This window comes from Takifugu rubripes, chromosome 2 (genome assembly GCF_901000725.2).
Source record: "Takifugu rubripes chromosome 2, fTakRub1.2, whole genome shotgun sequence".
In the NCBI taxonomy this organism is placed as follows: Eukaryota; Metazoa; Chordata; class Actinopteri; order Tetraodontiformes; family Tetraodontidae; genus Takifugu; species Takifugu rubripes.
In genome coordinates, this window is record NC_042286.1 from 13687555 (window position 1) to 13703326 (window position 15772).

At 54.0% G+C, this 15772-nt stretch overlaps 1 protein-coding gene across 6 annotated transcripts in view; it reads left to right on the plus strand.

Moving 5' to 3' along the window:
- syne2b (spectrin repeat containing, nuclear envelope 2b) overlaps positions 1–15772 on the plus strand; it is a 41487-nt gene that overhangs the window by 23642 nt on the left and 2073 nt on the right. For 5 of the 6 annotated variants that reach the window (XM_029832474.1, XM_029832504.1, XM_029832482.1 and 2 more), the window contains exons 41-72: positions 140–333; positions 412–544; positions 627–836; positions 907–1050; positions 1127–1303; positions 1436–1591; positions 1744–1872; positions 2033–2200; positions 2287–2420; positions 2491–2692; positions 2756–2938; positions 3174–3272; positions 3638–3792; positions 4084–4231; positions 4299–4393; positions 4477–4708; positions 4973–5167; positions 5671–5796; positions 6174–6329; positions 6578–6736; positions 7095–7261; positions 10317–10479; positions 11096–11283; positions 11353–11503; positions 11737–11919; positions 12005–12142; positions 12224–12418; positions 12521–12812; positions 13108–13176; positions 13429–13517; positions 13585–13711; positions 13850–14049. In XM_029832474.1, the coding sequence (XP_029688334.1) occupies positions 140–333; positions 412–544; positions 627–836; positions 907–1050; positions 1127–1303; positions 1436–1591; positions 1744–1872; positions 2033–2200; positions 2287–2420; positions 2491–2692; positions 2756–2938; positions 3174–3272; positions 3638–3792; positions 4084–4231; positions 4299–4393; positions 4477–4708; positions 4973–5167; positions 5671–5796; positions 6174–6329; positions 6578–6736; positions 7095–7261; positions 10317–10479; positions 11096–11283; positions 11353–11503; positions 11737–11919; positions 12005–12142; positions 12224–12418; positions 12521–12812; positions 13108–13176; positions 13429–13517; positions 13585–13711; positions 13850–14049 (5157 nt within the window). The remainder of the gene's footprint in view (positions 1–139; positions 334–411; positions 545–626; positions 837–906; positions 1051–1126; positions 1304–1435; positions 1592–1743; positions 1873–2032; positions 2201–2286; positions 2421–2490; positions 2693–2755; positions 2939–3173; positions 3273–3637; positions 3793–4083; positions 4232–4298; positions 4394–4476; positions 4709–4972; positions 5168–5670; positions 5797–6173; positions 6330–6577; positions 6737–7094; positions 7262–10316; positions 10480–11095; positions 11284–11352; positions 11504–11736; positions 11920–12004; positions 12143–12223; positions 12419–12520; positions 12813–13107; positions 13177–13428; positions 13518–13584; positions 13712–13849; positions 14050–15772) is intronic. The other variant, XM_029832509.1, reaches the window with a different exon arrangement.

Consider the following 15772-nt stretch of genomic DNA (forward strand, 5'->3'; position numbering starts at 1 on the left):
ATAGGCATAATTATGCCATCTCAGATTATTGAAATTAGCTTCCTTACATACATAAAATATGCCAAAAACAATAAAATGCAAGAGTTAGCATGAGTGAGCGGGCAGCGTTAGCATTTTCTGTCTCGGCTGTTTCCGACAGGGAATCCGTGAGGTTCTGGAGAACAACGAGGCCCGGTTCGGTCGGATGCTGGAGGCGGGGCTCTGGCTGCAGAAGGCGGGCTGTAAAGGAGTGGGCGTGTCCACCGCCAACTTAGTTGCTCGTTGGAAAACCTTGTTTGGGGAGTCGGAGCAGGAGCACTCGAGATTAGAGAAGAGGTGGAAGCTGAGATGCAGGTGAGCGGAAGAAAGCTGAGATCTTATCGTCGTCCCCTCAGCTCTGTTCACCTGGAGGTTGGACCCACCTGTGAACAGGTTTCTTCATGACTTTGATGCCCTGGTTGAGTGGATGGGCGGGGCCAGGCGGGTGATTGACACATTGGACCAGCTGTCCGGGCTGGAGGACGTGGACGCTGACCTGAGCCAGAGACACTTCGTCCAGGCTGTGGTGAGATGGATGTGATGCTGGAGAGCTCTACCAGCCTCCAGGAGGGCAGGTTTTACCTCATGGTTCTGGTTCTTCTCTTCAGGAGCTGACCAAAGACTTGGAGTCCAGATCTGGGCTGAAGGCGGCGGTGGTCGGTGCTGGAGCTCAGATGCTTCAACTGAGAGGAGATGATGAAGGAGATGAGACTCCAGACCCGGCTCAGAGCTGCCTCCAAGCCCAGCTCACACAGGTGGAACTGGACTGGTCCGGTCTGCTGGCTGATGTTCCTGCGGTCCAAACAGCCCTGCAGGAGGTGAGACCCCCCCCCCCATTACTGGGTTCCAGCTCAGCTGGCTTCATCCTGGACATTTTTGTCTCCTCAGCGGTGGCTGAAGATGGTGGGCCAGCAGGGGGCGCTGCAGGTCCTGCAGACCTGGGTGGACTCGGCTGAAACCCGACTGGAGGAACTTCTGAGTCGGACCCGATCCAGCACGACGGAGCTGAGTCAGCAGCTGAAAGACTGCAGAGTAAAAAAACACCTGAAGTGACTTCAGAACCCAGAACTGTTCCTGGTGGTTAATTCATCCGTCTGGTGCCGCTCAGGATCTTCGGACCGAGATGGTTTCCCATCAGGCCACCCTGGACTCTGTGGACCAGCCTTCACACGGGTGCAGTACCGAGCATGACCACCGGCGGCGCTGTGAGCAGAACCAGTTTGCGGAGGAGCAGGGCGGTTTGAGCCGGAGATGGTTCCGTCTGCAGGCGAGGCTCCAGTGTCGGGTCAGAACATTCAACCTTTACTTTCTCTGACTGTTTTCATCGCCGTGGAAACAGTTTTTATTGGGGAAATGCTAATGAAGCTAAGCTAGCTGGTGTTTGAGAGAACCGTGAGAACCTTCGGGTGACTCGCAGGTTCAGGAGGCGCAGCAGGAGCTGAGGAGCGGAGCGGAGCAGGAGGTCCGACTGCAGCGGATCAGCCGGTGGGCCGCCGATCAGAACCGCTGGGTCCTCGCGGCCAGGACGCCCAGCAGCAGGGCGGAGCTACGGCGGAGCAGAGCCGCCTGCCAGGTCAGAGGTCACGACAGGTCACGACACACACACATTGTAGGTCAGGGTCAAAGGAAACCCTCTTCGTGTGTGTGTGTGTGTGTGTGTGTCTTTGTGTGTGTGTGTGTGTGTGTGTGTCTGTGTGTGTGTGTGTGTGTGTGTGTGTGTGTCAGGCCCTGCAGCTGGAGGTCCGGCAGCAGCTTGCTCTCCTTCAGGAGTTCTCTGGCGAAGACCAGATGTGCTCCCGTCTCTTCAGTCAGACCCAGATGTTGATCCAGACGTGCGAAGGTCTGGGCTCACAGGTCGGCACATCTGTCGCACGTTCCGCTTTGATCTTCTGCCTGTCAGGTTTACATGTACTTGTGAGGACAGCAGTGATGCGTTTTAAAGTTCTGACGCTAAACTCGACCCGAACTGGCCCTGAAGGCCGCTGCTGATTGGACGTTTCTGTCTCGCGTGCAGGCGGCGTCCGCTGACCAGGAGCTGGCGGCGGCGCAGCAGCTGTGGGAACATCTGGAGGAGGAGCTGAGTCAGCTGGCGATGAAGACGAGCACCACCTGTCAGAGCCTTCGTCTTCATCAGCCTCAGATCTGCCTGCAGGCCCACACAGATGTTCACCAGCAGCTGCAGGTTGGACCTGACGCCACCCGCCGGCGGCTCGTGGCGAGTCATGTGACCTGGGCCCCGCCCACTCTGAAAGTCTCTCTTCTGTGCAGCTTCTTCACGAGGCGACATCATCGTCTTCCTCAGAGTGGCGTCGGCTGATTGAGGCGGTCTCCGCCCTCAGCGGCGTCGTCAGTCCCGCCGCCGCCGCCCTCCTCGCCGAGCGGGCGGAGCGAGAGCGAGACAGGTGCGTCCCGGGCGCGTCGGCGTCTTCGGTCGGCTGACGGATCGGTCGCTCACTCTCCGTGGTCCCGCAGGTGGAGCGCGCTCCGCTCGGAGCTGCAGAGGCAGCTGCGGAAGAGTGGGCGCCTCCTGCAGGTCTGGGAGGGTCACTGCGGCCGGGCGGCGGCGCTGACCCGCAGGCTGCAGACGCTGCGACGTGACGCCGCGGCGATGCTGGGCGGGGCGCCGGCTGAAGGAGACGTGGAGCAAACGGCCGAGAGGATCAGACGGGGGGAGGTGAGGAAGCGTCTGATGATCCGAAGGTTCTGGTGGAGCTGCAACATTCAAACTCTCCCTCAGAACCTGCTGCAGACGGCCGACGTCCTGCAGGCCGACCTGCAGGGGGCGCTGGAGGCCTCCCGCAGCCTCACCGACCTGCTGGAACCTCCAGCCGCCTGTCTGGTCCAATCAGAACTGCGTCTGTTGTCACGTGACATCCAGGAGACCATCTGGAACCTGAGGGAGAGGTTGGGTCAGCTGCAGGTACGGAGGGATGAGGGGATGAGGGGATGAGGGTGGGTGGAGTATTGATGACTTTTTTTCACGTGTTAATCTCAGTTTTTATTAATTTCAGAAACTTTTCTTTCAAACCAACTATTTTATTAATCAAATATTTGGTTTCTTACACATTTGAGGCTGTGAGTGACGCTTAAACTCCCACTGACCTACAAATTAGACAGCTTTGTGTGTGTGTGTGCGTGTGCGTGTGTGTGTGTAGGAGGAGCTGCAGCGGCTCCAGGAGCTCTCGGCTCTTCTGGCCTCTCTGGAGGAGGATCTGCGTCTGTGGCAGCAGCGTCTGGAGGTTCAGGCTGATCAGGTCGGTCACGTTTAAACGTTTTATTCCGGCCGCCGACGTCGCGTCTCTGAGTGGTTTAGTTTACCTGTTTACCTGTGTACAAGTTTACCTGTGTACAAGCTTACCTGTTTACAAGTTTACTCCGTTTCTTAGATTTCTTCAAAAGTTTGTTTTTACTTGAGATCATTTCTTTAAAGTGAATCAGTAGAATCTTAGAAACTGTTTAAAACTCTTCATTTCTCAGTCCTATTTTGATTCTTATTCTCATCATTGATAAAACTGGGTCTCACCTGGTTTAAGCAGCTGGGCTCTGATTGGCTGCTCTCATTTGCCGGCAGGGTAGCCCCGCCCCCTCCAGACTCCTAAACGTCTCCATCTGTCCACAGTCTGACCTCCTGCAGCCCTGCGGTCGCTCTGCTGACCTGGATGTGTTGAACGAGCTGAGCCGCGGCGTGACGCCAGACGACACTACAGCACGCCGCCTGCAGCTCCTCGACCGCCGCTGGGCCGCCGCCGCCACCCGCGCTGAGGAGACCTGCAGGTCAGAACACATAACATTAGTCTAAGATTAGAAGGAGCTAAAATAATCTTGTCACATGTCACATGTGCTCACGGAAGCAAAGCGGTTGCATAAAGGTTATTTCAGTTACACGTGCGGGCCAACAGGGGGCGCTGTTTCCCCATTTTCCCACCCTGAAGTTGTTCTGAGCCCCAATAAATCTCCCGAGATCCGAGATGGATCCATGTATCACTGTCGCATCCACGTTTGCCTGCCATGATGACCACGTTCATGTAATTTCTCACTGGGAACGCCGGCGTTCCGGCTGGGCAGCGAGCTGCAGACGGAGGCGCTGAGGCGGCAGAGCTTCGAGCAGAAGTGCCAGAGCTGGATGTCGTTCCTGCAGCGGACGGAGGACGACCTCGCCGTCGACGTCGCCGCCTCCTACGCCGGCCTCAGACGGCAGCTCTGCACGCACAAGGTGACACACGTCCCGACGCGCGGCTAAAGGCGGCCGCGGCTAGGCTAACGGCGGCGTGCTGTTTCAGAGGTTCCAGACGGAGCTCTCCATCGGACACCAGATCCTCCATTCGGTCCTGGCGGACGCCCTCCGGCTGCTGCAGCGCGGCGAGGTGGACGACAGGTAACCGGGGTTCCGCCCGCGTCTGCACGCCACGGCCGTTAGCTTGGGCTGACTTTAGCTCCGGGGGGGGGGGGTGTCTGCAGGACCGGCTTCATCCTGAAGCTGGCCCACCTGCGGGAGCACTGGCAGGGGGCGGTGCAGCGGGCCGACCAGCGGCGCCTCCTGGTGGAGGGGCTGGTGAAGCACTGGCACGCCTACAGACGCAGCCTGAAGAAGCTGCAGCGGTTCTTGGCGGACACCAGGAGGCTCCTCCCCTCGGCCGGGCCGGCCCGCTGCGGCGTGCAGCAGCTCCGGCGGAGCCTCCAGGACCTGCAGGTCAGAACCGGAACCGGAAACATCCGGTTCCAGTCATTTATTTGGGAGGGTTTTGGGAATCAGCGGAAGGTTGACGAGATTAACACACGGTTTCTGTCCCGTTTGAGCTTTGATTAAATCCAGCAGGTGATTGAACAGCAGAAACTGAGCGTGAAGATTTGTGTGGCAGAACTTTAGCAGAAGTTCTGGCAGAATTCTGACGATAAAAGTGAATTCAGAATTTTGCTGAACTTGGAATCAGTAAATCTCCTTGGATCCTCTCAGCGCGCCGAGCTGCAGTTCCAGCGTCATCAGGCTGGTTTCGTCCACACTCTGGACCTGGGCCGGCAGCTCTTCGCCATGGCCGACCAGGAGACCCAGGAGCAGCTGCAGGTGGACCTCGGGACCCTGCAGGAGGACTGGGACAAGCTCCAGAACCTGCTGGGCCGGAGGACAGAACTGACCCAGACCATCATCAAGGTGAGGGAACATCTGCTGCAGTAGTAGTCCTGGACCAGGACCAGGGCCCAGGGAACCAGTCCTGGACCAGGACCAGGGCCCGGGGAACTGGTCCTCGACCAGGATAAGGGCCCAGGGCCCAGGGAACCGGTCCTGGACCAGGGTCCGGTCCTATTTAATTGTATTTATTCATAAATAAATCTCTGAGGTTTCTACATTAAAATCTTGATGATCAAAATTATTTCTTTTTTTTTACTTTTATTTGTTGCTGAACAAATTTAATTGATGTGAAATTTAAAAAACAAACCCAACAATAAACATTTGTCTCAGTTCTGACCCTATAAAGTTCCCTCTGATCACGTTAAAATCAAACAGGACGTTTGTCCTCCGCCGACTCGCCCGTTTCTTTTTCTAGTTAATCCAATCGGCTAATCAATGCTAACGGCAGCTGATTGGCTGCCAGACGAGCCAATCGGCTGCGACGTGTGTCCTCAAATGTGTTCTGGTTCGTGTCTCCGCCTCAGAAGTGGCGGCGCTGCGAGGACGGGCTGAAGGACAGCATGACGAGGCTGAAGGACCTGAAGACCAGACTCAACCGGTCCGTCCCAGAGAGCGACGACGAGCTGCAGGGCGCCGAGAAGTCCAACCAGGTACCGACAGGTTTAACTCAAAAACTGGGGAGGCGGAGTCAGGGAGCCCTAGGGTGTTATGGTGAAGAAAGTTTTTTAAATATTGTCAGAGGAGTAAAGATTGTTTACATTTACGACGTTTCCAAGATCAAAACATTCAGACTGAGTGTGACAGGAAGTGACACGTGAAGGTTTGTTTCTCATCCTCCGTGACCCGTCACAGCCTTGATCCCCCCTCCCCCGCCCTCCATTAGCCCCGCCCTCAGCCCCGCCCCCAGCCCTTAATCCTCTGTGGGCGGAGAGAGAGAGGAGAGAGGGGCCGACATTAGGGCGCAGCAGGCAGCAGAGGAAGGTCGTCTCCGTCGCCGTGGTGACCACTGCTGTGTTATGGTATGCAGGAGAACGAGGACTCGCTGGAGGACTGGGCGCAGAGCCTGACAGAACTCAGCGCCATGAAGACGGACCTGTCGCAGTACATCATCGCCGACGACGTCCTGCTGCTGCAGGAGCAGGTGGAGCACCTCCACTGCCAGTGGGAGGAGCTATGTCTGAAGGTGAGCCGTCAGCCAATCACAGCCCGCCGTCCTGATCTGTGACTTTAACAACCTGGTGGTTTGAGTCTGTAGAACATTTCTGGTCTCTCTGAGCTAAAGCTTGAGTTCTGTGGGCAACAACTGAACGAATGTCCACCAGGAACCTAGAGGAACTGCTCATGTTCACCAGGGACCGTGAGGGGGGGGGGGGGGGGTTGTGGTTCCGTGATGTCCGAACGTCTTCAGCTGAAGCTTCACCTCTGTCCCAGGTGTCTCTGCGTAAACAGGAGATCGCAGACCGCCTCAACGCCTGGATCATCTTCCATGAGAAGAACAAGGAGCTGTGTGACTGGCTGACGCAGATGGAGAACAAGGTGGTGCTCAGCTCGGACCTGAACATCGAGGAGATGGTGGAGAAGCTCAAGAAGGTAAAAACCTCTCCCACGTTTCCATTTCAACCACTGCAAAGGAGCTCTGTCACAGGAACCTTCTGGTTGTGTCGACCGTCTAATGTTTGTGGAACCGTCTCTGGTTCTGGTCGTGTTTGAGGTCACTGGAGGTTCCTCGGTGATGGAGTTTAGATCTCAAAGAGCTGAATGAGTTCCTAACTGCTCTCCTTCTGCTGGAGGCACAAGGCATTGTGGGAGTTGAGAAGTTCTTTGAAGAGACAGAACAGTTGTGTGTCTTCATGAGAAGATCTGCTCTGGTTCTGCAGCCTTCAGGGTTTCACCAGTGTGTTTTTCTTGCTGGTTCCTGCGTGTCTGCTGATGCCCTGGTTGTCTCCAGGACTGCATGGAGGAGATCAACCTGTTCAGTGAGAACAAGACCCACCTGAAGCAGCTGGGAGAGCAGCTCATCACAGCCAGCAACAGGACCAAAGAGACGGAGGTCAACGCCAAGCTGAAGGACGTGAGCGACCGCTGGCAGCACCTGTTCGACCACATCGAGACCAGGTGAGGACCAGAGCACTGACCTGGAGTCAGCTGGCCGAGAACTTCAGAAGCTTCTCTAATTTAGCCCGAATGACTCTGTGTTCTGGTGGCATTGTTCAGGTTTAGAGCTGGGTCCCTGGTTCTCTGGGTCCCTGGCTCTCTGGGTCCCTGGTTCCTCTGGGTCCCTGGCTCTCTGGGTCCCTGGCTCTCTGGGTTCTCTGGGTCCCTGGTTCCCTGGCTCTCTGGGTCCCTGGCTCTCTGGGTCCCTGGTTCCTCTGGGTCCCTGGCTCTCTGGGTCCCTGGTTCCTCTGGGTCCCTGGCTCTCTGGGTCCCTGGTTCTCTGGGTCCCTGGCTCTCTGGGTCCCTGGTTCCCTGGCTCTCTGAGTCCCTGGCTCTCCGGGTCCCTGGCTCTCTGGGTCCCTGGCTCTCTGGCTCTCTGGGTCCCTGGGTCCCTGGGTCCCTGACTCTCTGGGTTCTCTGGGTCCCTGGTTCCTCTGGGTCCCTGGCTCTCTGGGTCCCTGGCTCTCTGGCTCTCTGGGTCCCTGGCTCTCTGGGTTCTCTGGGTCCCTGGCTCTCTGGGTTCTCTGGGTCCCAGACTCTCTGGGTCCCTGGTTCCTCTGGGTCCCTGGCTCTCTGGGTCCCTGGTCCTTATGTGTTTTATGCAGCAGGTTTTCTCTGACAGCTGTGATTCTGCTGCAGCTGCAGATTAGAGCAGAAAAGCTTCCAGCCTGCAGAGATTCTTATTAATCCAGCAAAGCCTAAATGGAGCAGAGAAAATGTCTGTTTATCAGTGCCGTCCTGCGCTGTGATTGGCTGCGGGCAGAGTCCTGCGCTGTGATTGGCTGCGGGCAGAGTCCTGCGCTGTGATTGGCTACGGGCAGAGTCCTGCGCTGTGATTGGCTGCGGGCAGAGTCCTGCGCTGTGATTGGCTGCGGGCAGAGTCCTGCGCTGTGATTGGCTACGGGCAGAGTCCTGCGCTGTGATTGGCTGCGGGCAGAGTCCTGCGCTGTGATTGGCTATAAACAAGACTTTATTCAGGAGTTGGCCTGCCCCTGGTGGCTGGTTCCTGGGTAGATGGGGAACGACAGGTTGATTTGAGTCTGTCCTCCATCAATAATCATGTTGTTCATCAAAGGTTCTGTCAGATTATTGATCACTGATTGTTTTTCCATCGTTGTTGTCGATCAGGACACCAGTTCTCAGTAATGAGCTCTTCAAAGGGGTTAAACCCGACCTGGGGGGGGCTGACTTAGAGCCGCCATATGGTGCCTGGATGCAGCTTCTACCTATGGTTCAGGAGTTGTTTCCAGTAGCCATGGCAACGGCTACAGTCATGTGACTTTGTACTTAACTGAGAACCTACCTGATTCTGTGTGTGGGCTCGGTCTGAGGAGGTCACTGACCCGAGTGGTGCTGGGACAGAGACGCCCCCCCACAGCATCAACAGTAGCAGCGGGTCGCCCGTGTAGAGGGAGCGTGACACACAATAGTGGATTAACCCCCCCCCCCCCCCCCCCCCAGCCCGCCCCAGTGACTGACCAGGGTAACGAGGTTAAGCCTGTTAATGAGCTGCCGGCTGATGGAATGTTTGTCTGTTACAGAGAAAGTAAACGTTATTTTTCTTTCATTTCATACGAGACGATGCTAACGACTGACGCAGAATGAAATTTAAAAAAATAAACATGGCCTATAAATTCGTTGAGCTGCTTTAGCCTAAAAAAACATGTTATAGCATGATAGAAGCTAGCTAATGGTTTTTAATGAAGACCACTTTTCCCCAGATTCTTATTCGTCTTTTTCTTGTCGAGCGGATGAAGGATGTTGATAAAGGTCCAACTTGTGGACACCAAGCTGGCTTCAGATGTCCACCGCTGCCTTGATCTCATGTCCTCAGACTCCCGTCGTCCTCTCGTCTCTCGGCGGACAGATTAGACGAGTTGACTCTGACTCTTGACTCGCTTTTGTCCCCCAAAACAAACGGTCCAGCAGCTGCCGCCTGCTGACACGGGCCTTTGTGCTGTTGGCCGTCAACCCCGGGGGGGCGAGTGTGTGTGTCCCCGTTTGCATGAATGAGACCAACGTCAGGCAGATGTTTGTTTTAGTTCCTGCGCTGACGTTTGTCGAATCGCTAAGTTTACAAAGCTGTTACAAAAGATTTACAGTTTCATGGTGATCAGGTGGATTACAGCTGTGTGTGTGTGTGTGTGTGTGTGTGTGTGTCCGGCAACTCGGCAGATTTTCCCAGTGACGCAGCTTCGGAGATTAAAAGAAAGATACAAAACAAATGTATTTAAAGCACCAAATCCATAAAAGCCTGCAGTATTCTCCAGGCCTGTAGGGGGAGCCCTGATTTAGAACGTGTTGGTTTACGAACATAATTGAGACTTTTATTGAATGTGGAAGCCTCGTTTGTCACGCTCGTTTCTCAGTTATTCCTCTGTCTGTTGTGTCCCGATGTTTTATTTGGTGACCTCGGGCAGGTTTATTGGAACAGAAGAAGATGGCAGATGGGTGATTTTCCACCGAGGCCCCCTGCTGGGTCAGTGTGTGTCCGCCATCTTCTCGGCAGCTGCACCTGAATCCTGGAGCTTCTGACTCTTTGTTAGCTTTGTTTTTAGCTTCGCTCGTAACGTGACGTCAGAGACCCAGAAAAGGGCCGATGTCACAACGTGGTGGTGAAATATAACCTCTTTAAAAATGGAATCAAATTACAACGATTACCGAAGCCCCTCCCCCCAGGGATGTGGGTGTGGTTATTCACTCGTCCCTGTGGTGGAACGTCCTCGTCCTGAGCTGGTTCGTTAGTTTCCTCGTTTTTATTTGCTTTATTTCTCTGAACAACCCTCACATGGACCTCCGTCCTGGTCCTGGTCCTGGTCCTGGGACACAGCGTCTCCCAGTCTGATGTAGGTCAGTGTGTCAGTGTGACATAATGCTCCTGTTGTTTTGGTGAACGTGAGAGTGTGTGTGTGTGTGTGTGTGTGTGTGTGTGTGTGTGTGTGTGTTAGGAAACCACCAGTTGAGGTCACATGACCTCGGTGGAAGCCCATTAACGGTGGCGTTTGCGTCCCTGCAGGGTGAGGAAGCTGAAGGAGACGCTGGTGACGGTGCAACAGCTGGACAAGAACATGAGCAACCTGCGGACGTGGCTGTCCCGCGTGGAGGCGGAGCTCGCCGAGCCGGTGGTGTACGAGGTCTGCCACGCCGAGGAGATCCAGAGGAAGCTGACGGAGCAGCAGGTGGCGTCCAGCTTCAGTCTCACCTTCTACCGAGTTTCAAAGAAAGAAACACAAATGCGTTAGAAACAAAGCTAAAAACGGAAGCTAACGAGCGCACTGATGGCTAACGAGCGCTAGCAGTCGGTGGTTCCGGCTCAGGCAGCATTAGACCCAAGACGCCGCGGGGAGGAACCATTAGGAACCAATGGAGGAACCATTAGGCTGTGTAGAGTACCACGGCGTACTGTGCTAAATGCTCTCCGAATCAGGGTTCTGGAGGCAGAAATCGGGGTCTATTATGGGTTTTATCTTTTGGCTGCTAAAGTTCCTGAGCAGATTAGAGGTGAGGAGGAGGAGGAGGTCTCAGATTTGCAAAGACGTGAAGCCGGAATTGGATTGAGGGGCAAAAAAAATGGGAGTTTTCAGGAGTGGGAGCGGAGAGGAGGAGGGCGACGGACGGAAGGCTCCTCTGGGCTTTCAGGGGTTACCACGGCAACCCCGAGGGGCCGACTCTGAACAAACAGGCAACAAATTTGCAGCCAGGATAAGTTGGCGCGCCGGTCGCCGGCTGACGCTTTTCAGCGGCGGTTGAGGGTTCCTGGCACTCGCTGAAGCCGCGTCCTTGTCTCCACCTCAGGACCTTCAGCGCGACATCGAGCGGCACACGGAGAGCGTGGCGTCCGTGCTGACGCTGTGCGACCTCCTGCTCCGCGACGCCGACGCCTGCGGCAGCGACTCGGAGAGCGACTCCATCCAGCAGACCAGCAGGAGCCTGGACCGGCGCTGGAGGAACATCTGCGCCATGTCCCTGGAGCGCAGGATGAGGTGAGCGCCGCCGGAGGGCAGGGGACCCGCGCGAGGAACCGCCCGCTCAGGTCTCTTTGATGTGCTCAGGATCGAGGAGACCTGGCGGCTCTGGTGCAAGTTCCTGGACGACTACTCTCGTTTTGAAGACTGGCTGAGCGGCGCGGAACTCACGGCGGCCGACCCGGACTCTGCCGACGTCCTCTACACCGGCGCCAAAGAGGAGCTGAAGAAGTTCGAGGTCAGTGTGTCTGTTGTTTGACCTCCGGAACATCCAGTCCAGATGTTTGAGTCACACGACTGGATTTCCTGGTACTTCAGCACCTTTACTGGTGACCTGGTGGACGTTAGCTAAACACGCTGGAGCACCGGTGCCCGACATGCTAACCTGGTTCGACTGGGACATGAGAAACGGACCGGTTGTACTGGTGGACCCGCTCTTGTTTGGTGTCTAATATTTTGTGGTTCTGGTAGGCGTTCCAGCGGCAGGTCCATGAGCGCCTGACGCAGCTGGAGCTGGTGAACAAACAGTACCGCCGGCTGGCCCGGGAGAACCGGATGGACGCGGCCAGCAGGCTGAAGGAGATGGTTCAGGAGGGGAACCGGAGGTGGGACAACCTGCAGAGGAGAGTAGCCTCCATCATCCGCCGCCTCAGGGTAAGACTGGCGAGCGTCGGCGCCACGCCGCTGATCAGGTGACATCATCATCAGTAAACCTGCGTGGTTCTGGCTGGTTCCGCAGCACTTCACCTCCCAGAGGGAGGACTTCGAGGGGACCCGGGAGGGGATCCTGGTGTGGCTGACGGAGATGGACCTCCAGCTGACCAACGTGGAGCATTTCTCTGCCAGCGACATCGAGGACAAGATGAGGCAGCTCAACGTGAGTCCGGTGCGCCCGCCGTTCACCACTTCCTGTCCGGGTCTCCTGACGCCCCCCGGTGGCCACGCCTCCTGTCTGCAGGGCTTCCAGCAGGAGATCACCCTCAACACCAACAAGATCGACGCTCTGATCGTGTTCGGCGAGAACCTGATCCAGAAGAGCGCTCCGCTGGACGCGGCGCTGATCGAGGACGAGCTGGAGGAGCTGCACTCGTACTGTCAGGAGGTGTTCGGCCGCGTCGCCCGCTTCCACCAGCGGCTGGTCAACAGGCGCCCGGTCAGTCCCGCCCACATATTGATCGCTGATCAATACTTGTAATCTGATTACAAAGCACAAATGTTTGTTTATTGAGTTTCCCGTCTGTTTTTGGGACGGAAGGTTCTGGAGGAGGAGCAGGAACTGTCGGATCTGGAAGAGTCGCCTGGTGTGAATAACGGGGCGACCTGGAGGCAGGCGAGGAAGAGGAGGAGGAAGAGGGAGGAGGAGGAGGAGGTGTCCGCCGCCGGGCAGCAGGTCGCCTGTCACCTTCTGGCTCCGCCCCTGGAGCGTTCGGGCCGCGAGACCCCCGTCAGCGTGGACTCCATCCCGCTGGAGTGGGACCACACGGTGGACGTGGGCGGGTCGTCGCACGAGGAGGATGAAGAGGCCGCGTTCTTCAGCGCGCTGTCGGGTAGGATCGGTGACCTTCTGCGGCCGCAAAGGTTCAGGAAGTGATGTCATTTCCTGTAAATCCGCTTCTGTCAGCCTGAGCAGAACATGTGACATGAGTTCACGTCTGAACCTTTTCAGCTCGGTAAAAGTTAAACTGACGCTGCTGAACTAACGTGAGCGGCCAGGCTAACGTTAGCGGCCGGGCTAACGTTAGCGGCCAGGCTAACGTTAGCGGCCGGGCTAACGTTAGCGGCCAGGCTAACACGCCGAAGGTCGAGCAGTTCGGGTTCGCTCACCTCGACTCTCTCTTCCAGACACCAAGTTCACTCAGAGTTTAGCGTCGCTGCGTCGAGCTACGATCAGAGCGGCGATCGCAGCCTCGGGTAGGCGGCACGATGCCCCGTCTCCTAGCAACCCCCCCCCCCCCCCCCCCCAGCCTGCACCACACTCGTTCTAACTCTAAACGACTGAAGTGAAAGTTGCTTGTTGTTGCACTTTTGTCCTCATTTGTGTTGGAAGTTTGAGAACGTGTGAGATGATCTTTAACGCTGATCCGCTAACTCGCACATCTGAGCACGGGTCACCCTGACGTTACCTGGGATTCTGACTCCGCCCACTTTCCCTTCCCTCCACAGTGGAGTCGGTCAGCGATCCGCCCGTCTGGCACCAGCCGGGATCCCCGCTGAAGAAAGGAATCCCGCCAGAGATCCACCAGCAAGGCTACGTAAGAGCCCGTTGAAGTGTTGCGGTTTTAAAGAGTAACGTGTGTTTACGTGCAGGTGTGTGTCCAGGTGAAGCTGATGTCAGAGTGCAGCGGCAGCGTCAACGACGTCAAGAGAGTCAAACTGATCCTGAACGACCACGAGGAGCCGGAGGATCCCGGCCTGAGCTGCGCCGCCGACACGCAGACCGGCACGGGTAAGACAGGAGGTCTCACTCGGAGTAGATTTCCGCAACCCAAAATGGGACGACAGGATTTTTAACTACGTAACAAAAGTATAATTCATGTTTTTTTTTTACGTAATTTAAAGTTGTCGCCATCAAATTGTTGCTCAGGTGTGATCGGCCGCTGGGAGCTGCTGCAGGCCCAGAAGGTCGAACGTGAGACGGACGCCCAGCAGCGGCAGAAGCTGAACTCTGACCTGTGTGATGTCACTTCCTGGCTGGGCAGGGTGCTGCCGGAGCTGGAGCGGCTGCAGAGCTTCACGCCGGCGACCAGCATCCGAGACTTCAAAGTCAACGTCGGGAAGCTGAAGGTTTGAAATAACGGGAGTTTGAAATAACGAGAGTTTGAAATAACGAGAGTTTGAAATAACGAGAGTTTGAAATAACGAGAGTTTGAAATAACGGGAGTTTGAAATAACAAGATTTTAAAATAACGAGACTTTAAAGTGACGGGAGTTTAAAGTGACGAGAGTTTAAAGTGACGAGAGTTTGAAATAACGGGAGTTTGAAATAAAGAGAGTTTAAAGTAAAGAGAGTTTGAAATAACGGGAGTTTAAAGTGATGAGAGTTTGAAATAAAGAGAGTTTAAAGTAAAGAGAGTTTGAAATAACGGGAGTTTGAAATAACGGGAGTTTGAAATAACGGGAGTTTAAAGTGACGGGAGTTTGAAATAACGGGAGTTTGAAATAACGAGAGTTTGAAATAACGAGAGTTTAAAGTGACGAGAGTTTGAAATAACGGGAGTTTAAAGTGACGAGAGTTTGAAATAACGGGAGTTTAAAGTTATTTCAAACTCTCTTTACTTTAAACTCTCTTTATTTCAAACTCTCATCACTTTAAACTCCCGTTATTTCAAACTCTTTACTTTAAACTCCCGTTATTTCAAACTCTCGTCACTTTAAAGTCTTGTTATTTCAAACTCCCGTTATATCAAACTCCCGTTATTTCAAACTCTCTTTACTTTAAACTCTCTTTATTTCAAACTCCCGTTATTTCAAACTCCCGTTATTTCAAACTCCCGTCACTTTAAACTCCCGTCACTTTAAACTCCCGTTATTTCAAACTCCCGTTATTTCAAACTCTCGTCACTTTAAACTCCCGTTATTTCAAACACCCGTTATTTCAATCTGTCGTCACTTTAAACTCCCGTTATTTCAAACTCCCGTCACTTTAGAGAGTTTGAAATAAAGAGAGTTTAAAGTAAAGAGAGTTTGAAATAACGGGAGTTTGAAGTAACGGGAGTTTGAAATAACGGGAGTTTAAAGTGACGGGAGTTTGAAATAACGGGAGTTTGAAATAACGAGAGTTTGAAATAACGAGAGTTTAAAGTAACGGGAGTTTGAAATAACGGGAGTTTAAAGTGACGAGAGTTTGAAATAACGGGAGTTTAAAGTGACGAGAGTTTGAAATAACGAGTTTAAAGTTATTTCAAACTCTCTTTACTTTAAACTCTCTTTATTTCAAACTCTCATCACTTTAAACTCCCGTTATTTCAAACTCTTTACTTTAAACTCCCGTTATTTCAAACTCTCGTCACTTTAAAGTCTTGTTATTTCAAACTCCCGTTATTTCAAACTCTCGTCACTTTAAAGTCTTGTTATTTCAAACTCCCGTTATTTCAAACTCTCTTTACTTTAAACTCTCTTTATTTCAAACTCCCGTTATTTCAAACTCCCGTTATTTCAAACTCCCGTCACTTTAAACTCCCGTCACTTTAAACTCCCGTTATTTCAAACTCCCGTTATTTCAAACTCTCGTCACTTTAAACTCCCGTTATTTCAAACACCCGTTATTTCAATCTGTCGTCACTTTAAACTCCCGTCACTTTAAACTCCCGTTATTTCAAACTCCCGTCACTTTAAACTCCCGTTATTTCAAACTCCCGTTATTTCAAACTCCCGTCACTTTAAACTCCCGTTATTTCAAACTCCCGTCATTTCAAACTCCCGTTATTTCAAACTCCCGTCACTTTAAACTCCCGTCATTTCAAACTCCCGTTATTTCAAACTCCCGTTATTTCAAACTCTCGGGAGT